The sequence below is a fragment of the Juglans regia genome, chromosome 8 (assembly GCF_001411555.2).
Source record: "Juglans regia cultivar Chandler chromosome 8, Walnut 2.0, whole genome shotgun sequence".
Lineage (NCBI taxonomy): Eukaryota > Viridiplantae > Streptophyta > Magnoliopsida > Fagales > Juglandaceae > Juglans > Juglans regia.
In genome coordinates, this window is record NC_049908.1 from 10,171,172 (window position 1) to 10,193,339 (window position 22,168).

At 34.9% G+C, this 22,168-nt stretch overlaps 2 protein-coding genes across 3 annotated transcripts; one reads left to right on the top strand and one right to left on the bottom strand.

The window, feature by feature from the left end:
- The first annotated feature begins 5,979 nt into the window (after positions 1-5,979).
- LOC109007313 (histone-lysine N-methyltransferase EZA1-like) lies at positions 5,980-16,445 on the top strand. 2 transcript variants are annotated; one of them, XM_018986940.2, is made up of 17 exons: positions 5,980-6,082; positions 6,590-6,691; positions 7,344-7,615; positions 7,780-7,941; positions 8,364-8,448; positions 8,616-8,771; positions 8,898-8,945; positions 9,024-9,095; positions 9,520-10,214; positions 11,047-11,200; positions 11,916-12,136; positions 13,011-13,142; positions 13,623-13,710; positions 13,818-13,865; positions 13,946-14,074; positions 15,652-15,729; positions 15,806-16,445. In XM_018986940.2, the coding sequence occupies exons 1-17, from the start codon at positions 6,071-6,073 to the stop codon at positions 15,995-15,997; spliced, it is 2,646 nt and encodes an 881-aa protein (XP_018842485.1). In that variant the 5' UTR covers positions 5,980-6,070; the 3' UTR covers positions 15,998-16,445. The 2 variants fall into 2 exon arrangements, 1 of the variants encoding a protein (XP_018842485.1); XR_004802281.1 differs by lacking the exons at positions 13,946-14,074; positions 15,652-15,729; positions 15,806-16,445 and having other exon boundaries at positions 11,916-12,132.
- A 180-nt stretch (positions 16,446-16,625) lies between these two features.
- Positions 16,626-19,060, bottom strand: LOC109007315 (protein trichome birefringence-like 6). Its single transcript, XM_035693542.1, has 5 exons — positions 18,192-19,060; positions 17,873-18,065; positions 17,588-17,778; positions 17,070-17,228; positions 16,626-16,978 (listed from the first exon to the last, which is right to left on the bottom strand). The coding sequence occupies exons 1-5, from the start codon at positions 18,908-18,910 to the stop codon at positions 16,666-16,668; spliced, it is 1,575 nt and encodes a 524-aa protein (XP_035549435.1). The 5' UTR covers positions 18,911-19,060; the 3' UTR covers positions 16,626-16,665.
- Between the last annotated feature and the right edge of the window lie 3,108 nt (positions 19,061-22,168).

Genomic DNA, 22,168 nt, shown 5'->3' on the forward strand with positions numbered 1-22,168 from the left:
GCATTACAACAAATACCAATTTTTTCCGCGATAAATATTGGTGGAAGAATGCATGAAATTGGTGTGAAAAAGTCTATTCCAACTGAATTCAGTTGTGGGGGCTTGTGGAATATAATCGGCGAAAAATAGGTATTTTATCCCACAAGTTGCCTAATAAATCGATGATAGTGACTTTTTTTTTATGAGATAAGTTGTAGGAAAAAAATTATTTTACTGTGGAAAATATGATAGCATTTGGTAGTAAATGGTAGGAAAAACGTATTTGCCACAAAATTGTTTCGTGGCAAATGATATTTCCAGCAAAACATTTAATCGGAAATGTCTATTTGCGAAGAACACTTATGGCGGGAAATAATCACTTTTGGCTAAAAAAAAAAGAGTATTTTCTGCAAGTTACTATTCGCAAAATGCATATGAATTTAAAAGAAATATTCTATTCACTATCTTTTTAATCACCATTCTTTTACTATTCTCTTATATAATATCAATTTACTAATGAATAATAAATATTTTTTCAATGATCATCGTTTAGATCACCATCTTTTAGTATTCCCTTATGTAGTATCAAAGGATTCAATGGTAGGTAATGAATAATATTAAATAACTTTCCAACGATTTAGTGCTACATGACATGATGATTGCAAAAAAGACAATGAATAATACTTTTCGAATTTAAAATGACTAATGATTCTTGAAAAAAAAATGAAAATGCATCTTGCATATCAAAAGAAAAATGCATCTATATTATAGTGCCACTCCATATGTAGATTGTGTTGGTTTTTAGACTTAGGTAATTGAATAAAATATTTTAACCATGTTTATTATTAATATGTGGCTAATGTTATGTACAGACTGATGTGTCGGTGGATTAGGCTTGTGTTTTCTCATGGAGGTTCTTGGTAAAATAAAAAGTTGTAAATGTGTTGTTTGTCAATTGAAAAGTTGTAATTTTTAACAAGTCTCACTTCATTGTGTATAAATAGGAGATCTCACTCACAAATTTGTTCACTCAAAAACTCTCTAGACACTTGGAGAAATATTTCCTCATTCATTTTGTGTATTCATTTCTTTGAGCTTTTGCTATTCTATATCAAGTTCAAAAATCTTTTTTTGTGTGCATCGAAAATGAGATTAATGGAAACTTACGTTATTGTATTTTGGGGTACATGTCAATAAACCTAGCTAGTGCATGTTCTAATATGAAGGGGTGGAATTTTCTTCCGGGGAAAGAGTTCATCACAACATGCCTCAATACCTAATTCTCCATTTATAAATTATTCTTATATTTTCTTTGTTCTCTAGTTTACAAAGGAATTGAATGATACTATTCACTTGTCGATAGACATTCTTTTTAGTTTCTCTTCTTTTTTCTTTCTTAATTATTTTGCTCTTTTTTTATTTTATTTTATTTTTAATAGAAAACTCCTCTTTTATATAAAAATGTTTTTGCCATATGATGGATCAAGGTATATGGATTTTGACAAAGTAGATGATATATTTATATAAACAAATTCATTACATATATTTTTGAATCATGGGCACTGAAGAGGTAGTTAGACTTCGTGGTTCAGCAGCTGGAAGCTTTGACAATAGAGCTGTAAAAGAAAAATTAGGGTACCATCAAGGAAAGTCTCACTTTGGAGTTCAACATTGAACATAAGGGTATGGTAAGGTCAGTGGTGACATTGTGCCCAAGTCGGTAAGGATAATTTCCCCTATTTTTGGGGTGATGACCCGTTGGGATGGTTGTACAAGGCTAACCAATTTTTCTTGTTCCACAATACATTGCCTCACCACAAATGAAGATTGGTTTCCTTCCACATGGAAGGGAAAGCCTTGACGGGATTTCAAGATTTAAAAGAGTCTGGTACCATGGATTGGGATTCCTTTGTTAAGGTTTTTCTAATTAGGTTTGGTCCAAACTCCTATGAAGATCCATTGAAAGCCCTTAGTAGGTTGAGATAAACAGAATCAGATGATGAGTATAAGTTGGAGTTTGAGACTTTGTCTAATAGCTTTCGTAGATTGTATGATCCACATAAGCTGAGCTATTTTTCAAGTGGTATGAATGATGAAATCATACTGCCAGTTCGAATGTTCAATCCCCCAGGTCTCTTGACAGATTTTAGCTTAGCTAAAATTCAAGAGGAACATGTCAAAATCAGTAAGACGGACTTCAAGAGTAGCACACCTAACTACTCTAATGTAGGTGCCCTTAAAGGTACTAACACCCAAACAACTGACCCCAATAAGACAGCCAATAAGGCCATATTGCCAATTTAAAAAGTAAACCCCAACCAAATGAAGTACATGAGAGAAAAGAGATTATGCTATCATTGTGATTCCAAATGGAACCCAAGTCATAAGTAGAAGAATCTGAGGTTGTTTTTTTTTATAGAAGAAGTGGAAGGTGATGATGAGGATGAGGAAGGCACACCAGTTCATTTTTTAAAAAGTGACTTAGGGAAAGAAAATATCAAGCTCTTTGAGGTGACTGTTAAACCTAATATTTCCCTCCATGCATTATTTGGTTCATCTAATCCTAGGACCATGACGGTTAAGGGGAAGATTGCAGTGCAGTGGATTGTGGTTTTGATTGACACATGCAACATTCACAATTTTTTAGACCCTGCTATTGTAAAAAGATCTCAGATCCCTATTTAATTTGAGGAAAAGGTTAAGGTGAGAGGGGAAAATGGTGATTCGCTGATAAGTGAAGGGGAATTATTGGGTGTAAGGGTGAATATTTATGGATTCTCTTTCACCCTGGGTTTGTTTGTGTTGGAATTGATTGGTTGTGACATGGTTTTAGGAGTGCAGTGGCTACAAACCCTGGGTATCATTTCATGGAATTTCGAATTGCTTACTATGCAGTTCTCTGTGGGTGGCCAGAATGTCACGTCTTTGTAAGGGATGATCTCAACCTAGTTGCTGGAAGAGAGTCCCTACAACAAACTTAACAAGTTAGAAAGAAAATATGATATAATTAGTGAATGAAAGGAAACTTACTCCTGAACAGGACCCTCCAGAGCCTATAAAGGGAGTATTGGGGTAGTATGCTGAACCCCTTCATCCAGAAGGTTAAGATAGAAAAGATTGTCTAGGAGCTACTAAACTCAGGGGTGATACAGTTCAGCCAAAGCCCTTATTCCTCATACTCCTAGTCAAAAAAGTAGATGGAACGTGGAGGATGTGCTTGGATTACAGGGCCCTCAACCAAGTCACTATAAGGGACAAATTTTCCATACCAGTGGTGGAAGAGTTGTTAGATGAGTTGATTGGATCAAGAGTATTTTCTAAGCTGGACCTAAGATTCGGATACCACCAGATTTCGGTCAAACCAGAAGATGTGCATAAAACAACATTTCCTACCCACGAAAGACACTAAGTTTCTAGTTATGCCCTTTAGGTTAACAAACACGCCATCCACCTTCTAGAGCTTGATGGATGAAGTGTTTAGGCCCAACTTGAGGAGGTTATTTTTTGTTTTTTTTGATATATTGGTGTACAATTGGAGTGAAGAAGAACACCTCAAGGACTTAGAATTGGCCCTATATATCTTAAGAAAACATCAATTATTTGCCAAGTTGTCCAAATGTTGATTTAGGTGTTAGGAAATTGGATACTTAGGCCATGTGAGTCTAAGGAGTTCGAGCTGATTTAGAGAAGTTAAAGTCATGGTAGATTGGCCACGAACCAAGATTTTAAGCGCCTTAAAGGGTTTCCTAGATCTCACATGTTATTACAAGATATTTATAAAAAGTTATGGAGACATTGCTACTGCTCTCACTTCTCTCTCAAGAAAGGATAATTCTTATTGAAGTGAAACTACTGAATTAGCCTTTGGGAAGTTAAACGAAGCACTCACCAACCCTCCACTAGTAGCCCTGACTGACTTTTCTAGACCTTTTATTATTGAATGTGATGCCTCTGGCAAAGAGGGGTTATCCTAATGCAACAGGTTAGGCCAATTTTTTTTTTTTTTTTCAGCCAGGCATTTAAAGGCATGACCCTATTCTCATCAACATATGAAAATGAATTTTATGCTTTAGTTTCAACAATCCATAAGTGGAGGTCATACATCTTGGGCGGTCATTTGTGGTTAAGATTTATCACCACAATTTATAATACCTTTTGGACCTAAAAGGTTGAGTTCCTATTGTGATGCCCCCATATGATAAAGATAAGGGTAAGTGGTGTATGAGATCTCACATTACTTGAGAAGGAGAAGTTCTTGCTCCTAATGAGGCTCCAATTGTATCATTGACTAGTCTTTTTTGGAGCATAGGCCATGTTGTTTGGGCCTTCCATTGGGGCGTTACAAATGGTATCAGAGCCTATCTCAACCAGAAATGTGGGACTTGAGCCGTGCCACTTACGATGGACTGATACTATTTGCAACGCCCCAATGGAAGGCCCAAACCACATGGCCTATACTCCAAAAGAACTAGTTAATGACCAATGCTTAACATACTTCTTCCAATATGATCTTATTCTATCATCAAGTTAGCTTATACTGAAAATCTTCGATTACTTATCCAAAAAAAAAAAAAATTTGATAATGTAATTCAAAAAGTGAAATCAACATTTTCTTCTGATGCTTAAAGAAGTTGATGCAATATGCAAAAAGTGATAGTGTAACTCTGGTGCTGTTGCTAAGTTAAAAATATCTGGTAACATGCCTAGAATCAATATCCCTTCTACTAACTGAAAACCAGTTTGTTGTCATGAAGCTCCCAATTAAATGTCACCATGCACTGAGCAGGTATTTTTGAGGTATGCATGCATGTCTAGGCCAATTAAAAACAGTTAGTGGGATGTTGTGGGGTTACAAGCTATTTATTTAATTGATTTCCATGTCTTTTGCTTTATATATATTAATGTGCAAGGGGATGTCGTGGCATGCCTCTGATTTCTAGAAGCTCGACATGTTTTGGAATTGTAATAGAAGCTCGATGTGCAAGGGGAGCCATGAAGGAGATCTGGCACCAAGCATTCCAGAAGCTCTTCTTGATTAAACTGATGATGATCAACCATGCTTGTAATTTTGTGTTTTGTAATATAATATATAAAATATCAAATAATGTAATATGTAGTAGTGAGTTGCATTATATATTGCATGCATTTTATATGATAAATATTGAATTTCTTTTTTTTAGATGCATTTAGTTAAAAAGATAATTAGTTGTTTTATATATAAAAAATGTTTTTCAAAATTTTTTCTTGAAAAAATTGTAATAGAATATAGGCTTATAGATTTTTAAAAAAATGTTTTTCAGCATTATCCTTTTCTTAAAAAAAATTTTAATAATATAACTTTTGTAAAAAAAAAAAAAAATCGAATCAACCCAGATTCATCCAAGTTTCAGACCGGGTCATAATCGGGTGTATCTGGTTCAGAACCCGGCCCTAGTTTGAAATCCGGATTCCAGGTCGGATATATCCGGATACCCGATCTAACATCCGGATGAACGGTCCTACGTAAATCTATTGAGATTGCTCATTGATACAGTTAGTACTTTTATATTTGTTTTTTCTAGATTGGGGCTATTTCTCTACCTATTTTTAATTTATTAATATAAAATAAATAATAATAATTGAAAAGATGATAAATTATATCATTTACTTAAAATATGAAAATTTAAGAATTAGGACAACGAATTAATAGTTTTTATATTTTAACAGATCTACACTACATATTTATTTTTATTTTTTATTTTTTATTTTATTATTTTATTACGAATTAGTAACTAAAAAATTCTAGCAAGTTTTGAAAAATGATACTCTATTCTTACTGTTAGAATTTTTTATTTTTTATTTTTATTTAATGATTAAAGAAATAGTTTTTAATAATATTATAATTTTTATTTGAAGAAAATATTAAAAAATATTAAAAAAAATATATAGTAGCAAATGCGGGAGCTGGTAGCGGTGGCCTTAACACCGTCCACCAGGCTTTATACTTGAGCGGTCGCGTAGGCCACGTCACCGAACTTCACACGTGTCAAACCCAAGTTTCTTTTACGTCGTTTCTCCGTATTCGTCGTCCGAGTAGCAGCGCAGAGCAGCCATGGTCTCCAAAGTAAGCGACTCTGCAACAAAACTCAAGAGTCAATCTCTCTCTCTTTTCTTTCACTTACTCTCTTATTAGTATCGCGATTCCGATGATTTTCTTGTAAATCTTAATCCTCTTGTTATGTGGATATTTGAAAAGATTCGATTTCAAGTACCCTGAATTTCTGAAAATGAAATCTCGAGATCTTTTTTTCGGAAATACAGCTTTTAACTTGTAATACTAGTAGAAATTCCTCCATTTGTTTGCTGAGAAATTGATTTTTTTCTCTGAGCCGAACGGGGAATTAGGGAAAAAGAACTGTCGTACTAGTTATAATTTGTAATAAACATCAAGTTCGTAGTGAAATTGTAGTAACAGCAATGGCCTCTTGGGTTTTTTTCCTGTAATTTCTCTGCGACCAAACAGATACCTTGCCTCTCCAAAGTGCAAGTACAGAGTATAGGCCACGTAATTTGATAATTGTGCAATTTAAAAAAAAAAAATTTTGAAATCTTACGTTTTATACATTTACAGAAACCTAGCGGAGAACAGTCAAGTGAATCTCTTGGAGCCTTGTCGTATAACATAAATCAGCTAAAGAAGCAAATTGAAGCGGAGAGAATTGTTTCAATCAAAGTAAGTCTCTTGTTTCATATTCTCTTCTGGACCAATCAATTCTCAGAACTGGAATGCTTATGTTTTTACTATGGTTTTTGGTGGTGGTATTGTCATTGTTGAGTCTAGAGTTGTCCACTTTCTACTAAATTTTGCACGAGTTATTTTAAAATAAATTTATTTAATAATTGCATGCCAAGTCAGAGTTGAATCCCGTTACTATCGATTTCAAAACTTCATCAAGTAGTATGCACGTTAACCAAAAGTAATTGCCCCAGCATCTAGGATTTTTGGTTCGTTCGTGATTTATTCGAGTTGAGTGAGTCATACTTGTGTTTGCTTCAATGTATGGAAAATTCTCTATATGGTTCTGGAATACTGGGAAGCGTTGTCTGTGTGCAATATACAACATTATTCTATATTGCACATTGTTAATGTTTGTACAGCTTGGTGTTTGAATGTTTGTACATTATTAATGTAAAGCAATCAAACAGCTTGGTTGAATTGGGCCTCTGATCGTGAATGGATTAGTTTTTACTCATTTTGACTATAATAGTTACAAGTATGTCTTTGGATTTGGTTTTGCACATCACTTAACTACTGAGAATGAGAAGCCTGCTTTGGCACATGTTGCTACCCAGTTGTGACTAACTCCTACTTATTTCTTGCGCAGGAAAAACTTGTGAAAAATGGAATGAAGCTAGAGAGTCATGTTTCTCAAGTTATATTGGTGGCATCAAAAACAGAGGTTTCACTCACTGAAAATGGGGTTGGTAAAATGCTTTCCTCAAGAACTGAACGTCCTATCTGTAAGTTTAATGGATCTGCACAAGGTTTTGGTGACAAGGATTATATTAATGTTCACGAAGTGGTATTGTCAACAAGTATCAAGCTTCCACCTGTTGAAAGGTTACCACCTTATACAACTTGGATATTTTTGGACAGGTATGGAGTCAGTCCTCTCCGTTTCGGCTTACTTAATTGGACATTTGTTAATATATACTTGTCTATCACTCTTCATTCATGCTTTTTTTTTCTTGTTAAATTTTGTTTCATAGGAAGATTTTCTCTGTTTCCCTATTATCTTAAATTTGTTGTACTTAGCACAGAAATCAGAGAATGGCTGAAGACCAGTCAGTGGTTGGGAGAAGGCGCATCTACTATGATCAACATGGTGGCGAGGCACTGGTCTGTAGTGACAGTGAAGATGACATTACAGAACGTGTGGAAGAGAAGCGTGAGTTTTCAGAAGGGGAAGATCGTATTTTATGGTAAGTTTAAATGAGATGCGAGACTTGCGAAGGATATATTTCAGAGTTTGGTGGTCAAACTCTCTTCAGAGACCTTTTCATTTTCACTGTTCCAATGATGACAATCCTTCTGCAGAGAGAATGCTCAGGCATAAACATATATCGAAGGGAGAATTGAGACCAAGAAACAAAATGCAAGGCTAAATGTCGTGTTGTGAATATCATTTAAGACAATGATATTGAAACTCCTAGATTTTGCTGACTTTTAATGCATGGAACTCAGAAGATGTTTGACTTGCTTCTGAAGTTTTCCAGGCAGACAGGCATTCAGTGACCATTAAATGTGTTTAATTGTTGATTTTATATACTCTTTACAATTGTATCTTTGTCAATTAAAATATATTGTAACAAAAAAGAAACCTTTCCTGTGTTGAATATGGCAGGATGGCTTTTCAGGAGCATGGGCTAGGTGAGGAAGTATTCAACATTTTGAGCCAGATTATTGGAGGCACCACTTTGGAAATCCAAGTAATTTGAAAATCCAGGAAGTATTGAACATTTTGAGCCAGATTATTGAGCATTACTTTTGGAGGGCAGTAGAAGATTCTCTGTTCTTTTTTTAAAGTATGATTGGTGTTAATTTGTTCTGAGCATCTTTTTCATTGCTGAGTGTTGTATGTCTTTTTAAATTGCAGGAGCGATATAACACACTTAAGGAGAAGTATCACAAGAAACTTGATCTGAACTCCGACAACTCTGAGGAATTTGGACCTGATGCTGGCCTATCGTTGGACAAGAGCCTTAGTGCTGCTTTAGATTCTTTTGATAACCTTTTCTGTCGTCGCTGTATGGTATGTGTTCCTAGACCATTTCTTATCTGTGTTATTTTCTGAAAAGAATCATTAGCATTGCAGTATCTGATATAATCCTTTGATTGCTTGTACATTCATGCTTATCTTTTTGCATCTATACAACAGCTGTTTGACTGCCGGCTGCATGGCTGTTCTCAAGCTTTAATTTATCCTGTAAGAAGCAGTTGTTTATAGCTCTGATGAAATGTTTTGTTTTCATTCATTTATTTGACCAGAGGCTTTTCTTGACAGACTGAAAAGCAGTCATACTGGTCTGAACATGAAGAAGACCGGATACCTTGCAGTGCTCAGTGTTACCTTCAGGTATGGATCTTTTTCCTCTCTTGCGATGACTAGACGGGTAGTTTGATAATAGTAATCAGAAAATGGAGGGGTTCGTTTATGGGATGCATCTTTTCTGCTTAATATATTTATATTATTGAGACGAAATTGTCACTTTCGCTCCATCCCTCCTAAATTGTTTTTGCTTATTTAGAGTTAAGTTTATGATCAAACTAATTAGAAAAAATAGATCACATTGAAACTGTTTTATGAAACTGTGATAAATAATGGTGCACAATGTGACTCAAGAAACGCAGGTGAAACATACTGCTTCATTTCATTCTCTTCTTTTTTTATTTTAAATTAGAGGCCTTTTTTATATAATCACTACCTTCTGTCCATGTTTACATGAGGCTTTCTGCCACTCTTGCATGGGAAAAGCATGAAATTTATCAGATTCTTGCAGTTAAGAGCTGTCAAAGACATGCCAGAAAGTTCAACTATCGATGATTTTCAGAGGATGGAGCATACAAATTCAGAAGAGAGGGTTGGGACTCCTGTGTCCTGTAATGCTGAAGAGCTGGGTTCTCATGATAATGTAAACATTATACAAGAGGAAGGATACATTTTTGGGAAAAGTACACCTGTTATTTCAGAAGCTGTTTGTAGTTCAGAAGTTGCTGCCACAATCTCAGATGTGAATGTTACAGCAATAGACAACCAAAGGATGGGGAAGCGCAATTTCATGAAGAATGCAGACACGGCACTACATGACTCAACATTGGTTTCTGATGATTTCCAGGGTTCCAGTAAGAAACAGAAGATGTTTTCAGCTCCGGAGATAGTAACTATAACTAGTGAAGCTCCACCAGCTCAGAATCACACTTCAAGTGACAATGGTGAAAGTCAAACAATGCCCAAATGCTCTCCAAAGGAACCTGATGAACATACCTTAAACGAGTTTGTTAGTTCTTTTAGTGCTTCCAGTGATAGGTCTGAGGACGATGCCAGAGATGAAATAAAAGATACCAGAAAAGTGCCTGAACTGAACCAATCATCCAATTCCGTAGGAAAAAGTGCTGAAGGGTTAGGTAGCTCTGAATGGAAACCTATTGAGAAAGAACTGTATTTAAAGGGTATAGAGATGTTTGGAAGAAACAGGTATGGAGCCTTTTGCTTTGCATGCTTTTTTACAACATCTTATGTGAAACAATAAAATAAAATAAGGAACTTAATAGTTTCTTTCTTTCATTGAGTGACTGCCATTTGACTTACTAAGAAAAATGCACTGTCATAGAGAGGAACTCAGGGATAGCATCCAATTTAGTTTTGGAAGGGTGCTTATACAATTTAGTTTTGGAAGGGTGCTTATATATTGTTTAATATCTCCAGTTTCTTTGTATCAATATGAACTGAGTCTCTCGCTGTTACTTTTGGTTACTTAGAATAACTTGTTTGTTTATGTCTTTTAATTACTGAATATGGTCATTATAGTTTCCTAGAAGCAATGCCACGTTAATGGACCACAGTGTTTTTGTGGTAACTTATCAGGGTTATGTTAGTTTGTGACGAGTGCAGTTGATGCTTTGATGCATTTCATACTTGGGTGATATCTCAGCCACTTGTGGAGCATGTAAAACATTAGCATATTTAACAAAATCATGGTGACCCACGTTTCCTGTGGTTGATAGACAGGGAATGGCCTGAAAAATGAGAAACAAATAAGTGGCTTTGTTTAAATCCATCAGAGCCGGATACTCTAGTCTGATTCGTCTATTATTTTTTCCCTGCTTTTGTTGGGGGTGGGGGGGTTGGGAGGGCGTTGGGGTACTTGCAACAGACGTTTGGTTTTCTTTTGACAGATGTCTGACTTAATAAATTGAATGTAGATTTTCTTGCAATTGTGGATGTTTTTATTCTTCTTATTTTCAAGGTGGGATTCAGGTATCTTTGTTTATCAGTTTGCACTTAATGTAGGGCTCATGCTTTGCAGCTGCCTCATAGCCAGGAACTTGCTTTCTGGTCTAAAGACGTGCATGGAGGTATCCTGTTACATGCATGAAGGGGGAGCTTTGACGCCGAACAGATCTATTGTTTCACCAAGTTCATTAATCGAAGACAATGGGAAAGCTGATATGGAATATACTGTAAGTATTCCAAGTTATTTTTCTTGCTTGTTATTTTCCTTTTGATTTTTTTTTATAGCTATTAGGTGAAGAAGGTTTTGTAACTCCGGTGAGATTCGAAACTAGGTTGTGGAATTGCTGCCTTACTAGCTGAGCAATGGGGATATTCTTCTCTCATCCTATCAAGCTAATTTTGATGATATTTTGTCATTGACTGATGAAGAAATGAGGGATGGGATGGATGGAAATAGTTTGTTAGAATATGCTCAACATTCTTAAATTTCTTAAACACAAAGTGTTTTCACTATCCACAACTGCAAGCACACGTATCAAGGTTCAACCATTTGGATTTTACAATTTGGTCAAATTAATTGTGTCTGCAAATGTAGTGTTTCTCCTTCACTTAAAGGTTGTACAACGTTTTTTGGTAAAGTTCAAAGGAGTTAGCTCCATGTGCTTTGTCTGACTCAAGATATCTGTAGCGACAGTATTCAGCTTCAGTGTTATGGGTTTACTGACTGTAATCTGGTCTATCCAAGTTTAGTGGATGAACCATTTGGAATAACATGACACCTTTAAAGTATAGTGGGTAAAGATGATTGAACTAAGGATGGCTGCAAGTTATCTTTTGGCTTCTGAATTTAATTATGCACTTGCCTTTTATCCTGTTGTTGTCAATAAGCCTTTATTTGCAACATAGAGAGCCTTGATTAATTTGATTGCATTATTTTCTTAGGACCATGAGATGCCCGCGAGATCACGGCTGCTACGTAGAAGGGGCAAAACGCGGAAGTTCAAATATTCTTGGAAATCTGCTGGCCACCCATCAATTTGGAAAAGAATCGCCGATGGGAAAAACCAGTCTTGTAAGCAATATACCCCATGTGGATGCCAGTCTATGTGTGGAAAGCAATGCCCTTGTCTACATAATGGAACTTGCTGCGAAAAATATTGTGGGTATGCTCAAGTTTTTTATATATATTTAGCTGTTCAAGTTGTGACTATGTTGCATTTTCATCATGGTTAATGAATATTCCAGGTTAAATCTAAGCTATGTGATGCATAGAAGGTGCCAAAAAATAAATTGCCTTTTGGTATAGTCACTAGTTCTTCCAAATAAATTAGAAAGCATGAGCAGCACAGCCGACTAGACCATGTATTAGTTATAAGGAACCACCCAAATGTGCACAAGACGCACGGACATGCATATATTTCCAAGAGAAATCACTTGATGACTTTTAAATCTTACAAAAAGGATATTTACCTGAAAGGGAAATGCTGCCCCTGCTTCCTGAGGCGGAACTCCTGATTCAGGAGATTGACTCAAGCCCCTTGAATGTTGAGATTGAGTTTTAGTCTAACATTAAGACTACTTGTAATCAATCCTAGAATCAAGGCAGAATGATGGTGCTGGGAGTTGACTGGAATTGACAAATTATAATCAAGATAGCAAATCAAATATTGTTGTTAAATGATATAATTAAGGTTAAAAATCCATTATTGGAGACTTTTTCTTCATCAACACTCCTTAAATCAAAGAGGAATTGTGATATTGACTTTTGGTGGTCCAATTGGTCTAAATAAATCTTCAGCATTCTATCCTACAGTCCAGATAAAATAGATTTTTCATGCCCAGTTTAATTTTTTCAGGTATATCCTTCAGCAATTTTCATTCCGTGCTTATTAGAAATTCTGTTGCATTCAATTTCAAATCAAACCTGATATGTGAATCATTTGCTTGGATTTTTTTTTTTCCTGCTGACGAAAAGTTTTTCCAGTTGCATATATGAACCTGAAAAATGAAATGAGATAGAACTTTCAAATGTTTCAGATGCTCAAAGAGCTGTAAAAACCGGTTCAGGGGATGCCATTGTGCGAAGAGTCAATGCAGAAGTCGGCAATGCCCATGCTTTGCTGCTGGACGTGAATGTGACCCAGACGTTTGCCGAAATTGCTGGGTTAGGTAATGGGTTTCAAATATTTGATATTAATACTTCACTGGTGTAGGATAAACCTCTTTTTATTTATTTGTCTTTCACTTATCTATACACGAATTTCTCCTTTAAATATTGTCAAATTGTTTTATACGTCTGTTAAAGCTATTTTTGAAGTTTATTTTGTTTTTCACCTTTCAGAGTATATCTTAACCATGTATCCTTTTCATTTATGTAATTCCTAGTTTTTTTTTTTTCCTTCTTTTGCTGTCTGTTAACTAGTATAAGAGGGTTGGCTTGCTTTACAGTTTTTGCTGCATCTGTATCAGTAGTGGTTATGATGAGTTTTTTTTTTTTTTTTTGTAAGATGGCTTTGGTTTTGGCAATTTTTGTTTACATCAATCTAGGTTTTGTACTAGATTATTTCTGGTTATCTGTGCATGTGTTACTGAATTGTAGTCTCATTATATGTAGTTCCTTTTATCTTTAATGATACTTGCTTAATGCAGTTGTGGAGACAGTTCGTTAGGTGAACCACCCCGGCGAGGAGATAGCCAATGTGGAAACATGAGGCTCCTTTTAAGGCAACAGCAGAGAGTGAGCAACTCCTAGTGTTTAGAACCAAGTTGATAATCTGTCCATTAAAAGGATCAAGTCAATGTGACATACCATAACCTTTGTTTTTTCTCTTTTCTTAACTTCAGATTCTCTTGGCAAAGTCTGATATTGCTGGATGGGGAGCCTTTTTGAAGGTTAGAAGACAATTCTCTCCTTTGTCCGCTGGTAGTTTTTAGTCAAGTCTCTTCACTGAAATTGGTTGATGTGGTTGCAGAAACCTGTGAACAAAAATGACTATCTTGGGGAGTATACTGGTGAATTGATCTCCCATAGAGAAGCAGATAAGCGGGGGAAAATTTATGATCGTGCAAATTCATCTTTCCTCTTTGACTTAAACGATCAGGTAAGTGACCTTCATTGTTTAGTATCTTCACGAGTCTTTAAAAAGTTGAGGTGTCGGATCTGCCTCATTACTAGTTAAAGGTCACCAGCCTTTATGCATTTAATCAAGAAGTTGGAAGCCTTTTGTTCAATATCTTTTTTAACAGGATCACTTTAACCAAAAGGTTTTGACGCAGACTTTTAGTTTAATATCCACATTTTATTATGCTTTTTTAACTATTAATATATGTAGGGGTGTAAATTCAAACCGGAAGACTGGAAAACCGGACCGGACCGGTTTTACCGGTTTTGAACCGGTCCGGTCCGGAACCGGTTTTTAAAATATAAAAACCGGCCGGTTCCGGTCTGGTTCCGGTTCCGGAATTTTTTGGACCGGACCGAACCGGACCGGTTGATTAAAAAAAATAAAAAATAATATTTTTATATATAAATTTTATACAAAATATTTTATATATATTAAATATTAATATATATAAGTTTTATATATAATGTATAATTATAAATTTTTATGTGAAATTTTATATATAACATATATATTAATATGAAATAATTTCTTATTATAATTTATAAATTATTACATAAAATGTTAATACTAAATCACTAAAATTTTATAACTAATACTAATATATAACTTATAACTATACCAATAGTCTAATATTAATACTATTATATAGTCTAATATATTAATAAAAGTATAAAACAATTTTTTTTAAATCATTTTTTTTTTATAAACAAATTTTTAATGACAAATTGTGAAATTTATATTTTAAAAAAATCGAAAAATCGGACCGGACCGGACCGGAAATCGGTAAAACCGGAAGTACCGGTTTAGGAGGGTAACCGGTGCGTAATCGGTTTTGAAAAATACAAAATCAGTACATACCGATTCGGTCCTAGATTTTATCCAAAATCAGACCGAACCGGACCGGTTACACCCCTAAATATATGAGATAGGCATCTACGAAGGGTAAAGGTTGAGGGCATCTACGAAGGGTAAAGGTTGAGTAGAATTTTTGGGGCAAGTAAAATGGAAGCTTGTTTGTTTTGATATGTTCTCTTTATATCAACTTACTTGAGATTACCTGGTTTGATTTTACAAATCTTTCAAACCATCTCATCTCATTTCAACATTCAAACACAAACATTTTTCGATTTCAAATTTTTCATCTAATTATTACATAATCATTACAACTTTCTCAAACTTCTAAATAAAACACAAAAACAATTCAACTTTTTCAAATTCCAAAATAAAAATAATATGAAAAAATTATATTCTAACTCTTTTTTAATTTTATAATTTTTTTTATTCAACATTTTCTCTCTCATTTCTCAAAATTCTATAAAAATTCTTAACTAAAATCATTTCATTACTATTAAAAGATTTCTCATCTCATTTATATAACCAAACGAGGCCTAAGAATTCTTCATTCTCCAATTCCTGCCTTCTCTATTTGCTTTGCTTGGCGTCTTGTTCATACTTGCCGTGCATAATTGCATAGCCACGTCCAATACACTGTTACTTCAACATCTTGGTATACGTCATCTGAAATCTGAAAGCATCTAGCTCTTTATTTACAGTTTGTCCTTGATGCTTACCGCAAAGGAGACAAGCTGAAATTTGCAAACCACTCGTCAAACCCTAATTGCTATGCAAAGGTATGCGGCTTTCTATTACCGACCCTGTTGTATTAGTCGATGCTCGCTGAGCTAATTAATACATTGACTTGTATAGGTAATGCTAGTCGCAGGAGATCATCGAGTAGGCATTTTTGCCAAGGAACGGATTGAAGCTAGTGAGGAGCTCTTCTATGATTATCGATATGGACCAGATCAAGCACCTGCATGGGCTCGAAAGCCGGAAAGTTCCAAGAGAGATGATTCATTGTTTTCTCAAGGCAGAGCAAAGAAACACCAATCTCATTAGCCATTGGTCCTGTTCGGGATGTACATACTAGTCCATTTTTCTGGTTACCCACAGAGGTCCTTCTTGAGGAGAGTTTTCAGAAGCTATGGCAGCAGCATTTCAACTCGTGAATGTGCTCGATGTTGCTTCTATTCATTATAAAGCTCGAGCAATAACATTCTATAGTAATTACACATAATAACAACAACAACAAGAAGATTCTATAGCAATGAGGTCAGACATTGTGCTTGTATGGGAAATAAACCAGGAATCCTTCTAGCTTCTCAGACATTGTACTTGACTGTTAATTTATGGATGTAAATTTTCTTTTTAATATGAAGTTAATGTCATACAGTTATATATCTTCAGAAATTAATTAAGTATCAAAGTTGTAGTACCTATTTTGGAGCTGTAGCCCCTGTTTATGAGCTTGATATGCCAGAATTTGAAGAGGATCGGTTAGTTAAGACAATAACATGAATCTCGATGAGAACAGGGTGGTCATTTCCTTAAAACTGCTTCGCTGCACTCCGCTCCTTTGCTCGAAGAATAACTTCTCGGATATGCGTCTGATAAGCTAGTTGGTGTGGGCAATGAGTGGCTGAAAAATGTAATCTGCAAGCTAGCCGCAAAAATCAAACGGGCAACAGAGGTTGTAAGAAAACACCAAGTTTAGAAACAAGATGAGTTTACAATGGATTAGATTGCAGAAGAAAATACAAAATCTCATTCCATGTATCAGGAACACCAGGAAGACACCAATGACTACAATCTTGAATTTTTGAAGAAGAGCGCTTTCCTGGTTTTCCTCCATATCTTGATGGATGACCATCTATCCTATACCCTGACAAATGAGTAATATTCAAGAAAGTCACAGGAGTTTTCATCTGCTTTATGACTTGCTCTACAATGAAATTCTTCTCAGGGTAGCTGGTGATTGAAGTTTTGTTGAGGGGCTGAGTAGCTTCCTCACAATGCCCACCTGAATTCCATTGTCCTCCCCTATTCATTTCAAATGATACACTACTCAGCTACTGGCATGAAGAGACTTGAAAACTACCATCAGTGTTAATGGTGGTGTAAAAGGGCAAACCTGAAATGGGAAGGTGCTGAACTCCGAAAGAAAACTCGGGTTTTTCTGGGATTGATGTACTTATCAACCCATGATGCCCAAGTCATCAGAGCTCTTCTGAAAGCCGTGGAAACATCGAGCCGAGGATGAACTTGGTTCCCTTCCTGGTAGTAATTGACCCTGTTATAAGACAACCAGATGTTAAAAACAATAATTTAAACATGAAAAACAGTATCCTTTATACTTCACATGCAAATAATGACAACTTCAATCGGTTAGCCGAATGGATACACTAAGAGTAAAACAATTCCATTACAAGATACACATTAGATATCAGCCATCCTTCAATGCTAAGTACACATGAAAATAATGCAACTATGAAGAATAGCTATGCTTTCGACAATATATAAAGATAAATAAGAATATATTGCTTTATAAATTGACAACTATGATTTGAAACAGTTAAGATTGGATCTCTCAATGCAGCATGTACAAACCTAGGTCTTACAAGGCCAATATAATTCAAGAATGGGACTTACCCTGCTTTGGTTTTGTAATGTGACCACCAATGTGCAGTATTGAAGACCAAAATATCAGCTCCTCTCCATCTTGATGTCCCACGATCGATTTTATCAATTTGCAAGGTCTGCACTCGTTTCTGGCCTATTCTAGCTTTACTCTCGTGAACTAAAAAATGAGTGATATAGTATTCCACTGTACACTTGTAATCCTGCAAAACCAATCTCAATATCAAATACTCCAAATAATCCTTAATTAAAAAAAAAAAAAACGTAAGAGAGCCGAGAACAGTTCTGCCTAGTTACCACAAACTTGAAACTGTAATTTCCCTTCTCTTTAGTAATTCTCCGTCCATGGGTTTCATAGACCCTCTTTGGATCTCCAATACCGCCAATTAACATGCAAAGCATGGATTCCCATTGATTCCTATTGATTGAATCGCCCACAAAAACTAGCCTTTTCCCTCTGATCGATTCCAGCATTTTTGTTGCGTTGAACCTATAGCACAGACCAGAATCTGCGTTCTTTATCTCTATCGTAAATTTTTTCTAACATCAAAGCATTCCTTGAGATCTAAATTGTATTAGCAGTAGAAGGCTAAGAAAATGAGTAAGGTAGCAGTACCTTGGAATTTCACAATCGTGGGGTTGCCATCTCCACTTCTTATAGATCTTGTCCAATCTTCCATTAGCCCCACAATTAAAACCTTCATCTATGAAAGGACATGTAACATTTGTGTACAAAGGATAGCTCTCATCATAAATCCATCTCCCATTTGTCAAATCGCAATCTTTTACTCTCTTCTGTTCAACCTTCCCTCTACTTGAAACTACAAAATTCTTGGATGAAGTCCCTCCAATCCTCTTCTCTTTACCCCTTTTACCACTTGGAACTTCAATTTTCTCAGAGGAAGTCTGGGATGTACTCCCTAGCAATGTTGACAATTTACCTTCCAACCCATCGTCACCTTTGCCGCCTCCAACTACTGAAACTCTGGGCCCATGTTCCTTTCTCTGTAGCCCACTAGATGCTGAAATCGAGCCAGACCCAGTCGTATTTTCATGTCTACTGTAAGGGATACCAAGCAAAATTAAACTTTTCTCTACAGTTGCCGAAGAATTTTCACTGGGAGCAGGTAATTTCTGAACATGAACAGTTAAGGGTCTGAAACCCAAACTGAGGGTGGACTGATTGAACTGGAATTGGATCTCTTGGGGAACTGAAGGGGTGCCTCTGATGACCCAAACGGTAAAGCAGGTGAAGAAGATGACAGAGGAAGGGATTGTGAAGGTAAAGACCAATAGTCTTGTGGGTTTGAAGGAGAAACTTCTCTGCTTCTCCATTGTATGCTCAAGTTAGTTTCTCACTTTGGCTGCGCACAGATGAAAAGATGCTTCAACACACTAGTCAAAAGACAACGCAAAATATAAACAAATAAAAAGACAGAGTAGGATTTGGTTGTGTCCATGATGCATGCGTGTGGGTGATCCCGACTGCTGAGGAAGCAGGTAGTGGGAATGGTGTGGTTAAACGTTTATATATCACGATTGCCCTCCAGCTTTTTCTTGTTTTTCATTTTCTTTCTTAAAAAAATGTTGTTGGAGTTACTCACTCAAACTTATCATTTCATTATTTTTATTTTTATTTTTTATTTTTTATTTTTTATTTAACAATTAATGAAGTGATTATTAATAAAATTATATATATATATTTTATTTTATCTTAATAATTAAAGATGTTAAAAATATTATTAAAAAAAAAGTTTTAAATACACTAACAGGCAAGCCTGCTAGCAGTATCTTTTCTTTTTAAAACTTATTATAATTATATAAAAAAATCTAAAATATAAACAATTTTTATATTATTTCATGTTTTAGCTTTCGATTGTAACAATATATACTGTGTGTCAATAAATAAATTTATAAAGAATATTTTTTAAACTTATTTTCTATCATTCTTGTGATTTCTTAATCTATCTTGTTTTTTTTATAGGATATATTAATATATCTTAATATATTTATTAATATTTTTTAAAACTTATTTTCTTAATATATCTTGTTAAGTCCTTTTTTTTTTCTCTAGTATCAAGTTATCAACTATCAAGATTGCCCTGTGCATCTAAAGAGGTTTATTTTCCTTGAGATGGCTTACTTTGTCACTTTCCAAAACGTGTCGATTAATTTTCTACCTTTTAACCTTGTCAATAAAGAGCACACGCATATTTTATCCTACTAGTGGTGGCTAACGTGCCATGTCTGGTTAATTAAATAAATAAATAAATAATAATTTCTAATATTAAAATAATTTAATATATATGAATAAAATTATTATTTATTTATATTCATCATTTATTATGGAATTTAAACTATATTAAAAATTTAAATTAATTATATAGTTTTTTTCTATTAAAAATATTCAGTAAAACTTTATCATTTATTTAATGATAAAAAAATAATATTTTATAAATTAAAGTTGATTTTAAGTGTATGATATAATATTATTCTCTTAAAAATATTCAGTAAAATTTTATCTTTTACTTAATGATGAAAAATTAATATTTTATAAATTAAAGTTAATTTTAAGTGTATGGTAGAATATTTATATTTTAGTTATTTGTTTTATGTTAGTTTAAATCAATATTTAAACTTCTATCGTTAGATTAAATCTGAAGATTAAAGATGAAGGGTTGTAATTTAAAACTTAAAAACTAATTTTAATTTCTTAAAAATATTTAGTAAAATTTTATCATTTATTTAATGATAGAAGATTAATATTTAATAAAATAAATTTGATAGTTTTATTATATAATATGATATTTATATATTAATTATTTAAATTTTAAATTAGTTTAAATTAATGTTTAAATTTCTATTGTTCGATCAAATCTAAAAATTTAAAATGAAGAATTGAGATTAATTTCTTAAAAATATTTAATAAAATTTTATTATTTATTTAATTTATTTCAATATTTTTAATTAAATTAATATTTATGTATATTTAAATCAATATTTTAATTTTTTATTGTTAAATCATTTTGAAGATCCCAAAATGAAAGAAGTGAATAAATTCCTATATTTTTTCTTTTCTCCCTCACTTTTCCCTCCCCTCTCTCTCTCCTCCCCCGGCTCACGCGTACGCGGTACGCTGCCTCTCCTCCCAGCCGAATCTTCGTCTGCCCAGCCCGACGCCGCCGTGCGTCGGTGAGTCTCACTGCCTCTTCCACCGGCACCACCTCACTCCGGCGAGTCCTCCCACACCGGTCTCCCTCTCTCACGCTCTCTCTTCCTCTCTCTCAGCTGTGCACAGCGCGAATGGGTTTGATACTGCTGCGCCGCCGTACGCCATCCTCCGGCGCCACCACCTCCACGGTAGTCTCCTCTCCCACCGGCCATCCCCCTCCAGCGAGCTCGGCCTCCATCTCCGTGCCGTTTGCTCCCACGAAATCTACCTCTCTCTTGCACGGGTTCTCCACACCCACGGCGGAGCTCCACCTCCTCTGGCCACCGCACCACCACCAGGACCTCCTTTCGCCACCGACCACCTCTCGTAGCCGTCCTCACGCCCAGCCGAGCCACCATGGATGCTCACCTTCCCTCACGGACGCCCATATCTCCTTGTGGTATTTTTGTTTTGCCTCTGTGGTTTTCGTTCGAGGATGCAGAGAGGGACGAGATTTGCGGTTTTGTGATTTTGCCTTGTGGTGATTTTGTTAATTTGTGGTATTTTTGTAAAGATTTTATGATGATTTTATGATTTTACCGTGTATTTTTGTGATGATTTTATGGAGGATTTGCTGTGGTTTTGCGTCGGTTTTGCCTCTTTGATTTTGCTTGGATTGGAGGATGTAGAGAAGAGAGGGACGAGATTTGCGATTTTGTGATTTTGCGATTTTGCCGTGTGATTACTGTTGATGTTACTGTTCATTACTGTTTATAGGGCGATAGGCGCTTTTAAGTATAAGGAGATATAGACACAAAAAAATTATATAAAAATATATTTATAAATTGACATAATTTCATATAATTCTTTAGATCTATTTTATAATTAAAAATAATTTTATAATCTGATGTATTACATCAATTCATGTCACTTTATGAGTTTATTTGTGTGTAATTTCTTTATGTGTAATGTATTTCTCTTCCATATAATAAGTCCAATTCTAACGTGGATGACCATCCTTACAAGCCAACATTTTCATGTTAAAAAAAATTACCAAGTCCTCGTTTGGATGGTAAGATAAGATGAGATAATCTGTAAATAATAGTAAAATAATTTGTGAATAGTAGTGAAATGAATTGAGTTTAAGATGCTTATGGAGTTTTTGAAAAGTTGAACAAAAATATTATAAAGTTAAAAATATTGTTAGAATTAGGGGTGTAACCGGTCCGGTCCGATTCTGTTTTAGACAAAATCTAGGACTGAACCGGTATGTACCGGTTTTGCATTTTTTAAAACCAATTACGTCCGGATTACCCTCCTAAACCGGTACCTCCGGTTTTACCAGTTTCCGGTCCAGTTTTTCAGTTTTTTTTTAAATGTAAAAAACATATAATAAAGTATTACTTCTTATAATAAAATATTATTAATAATTTAATATATAT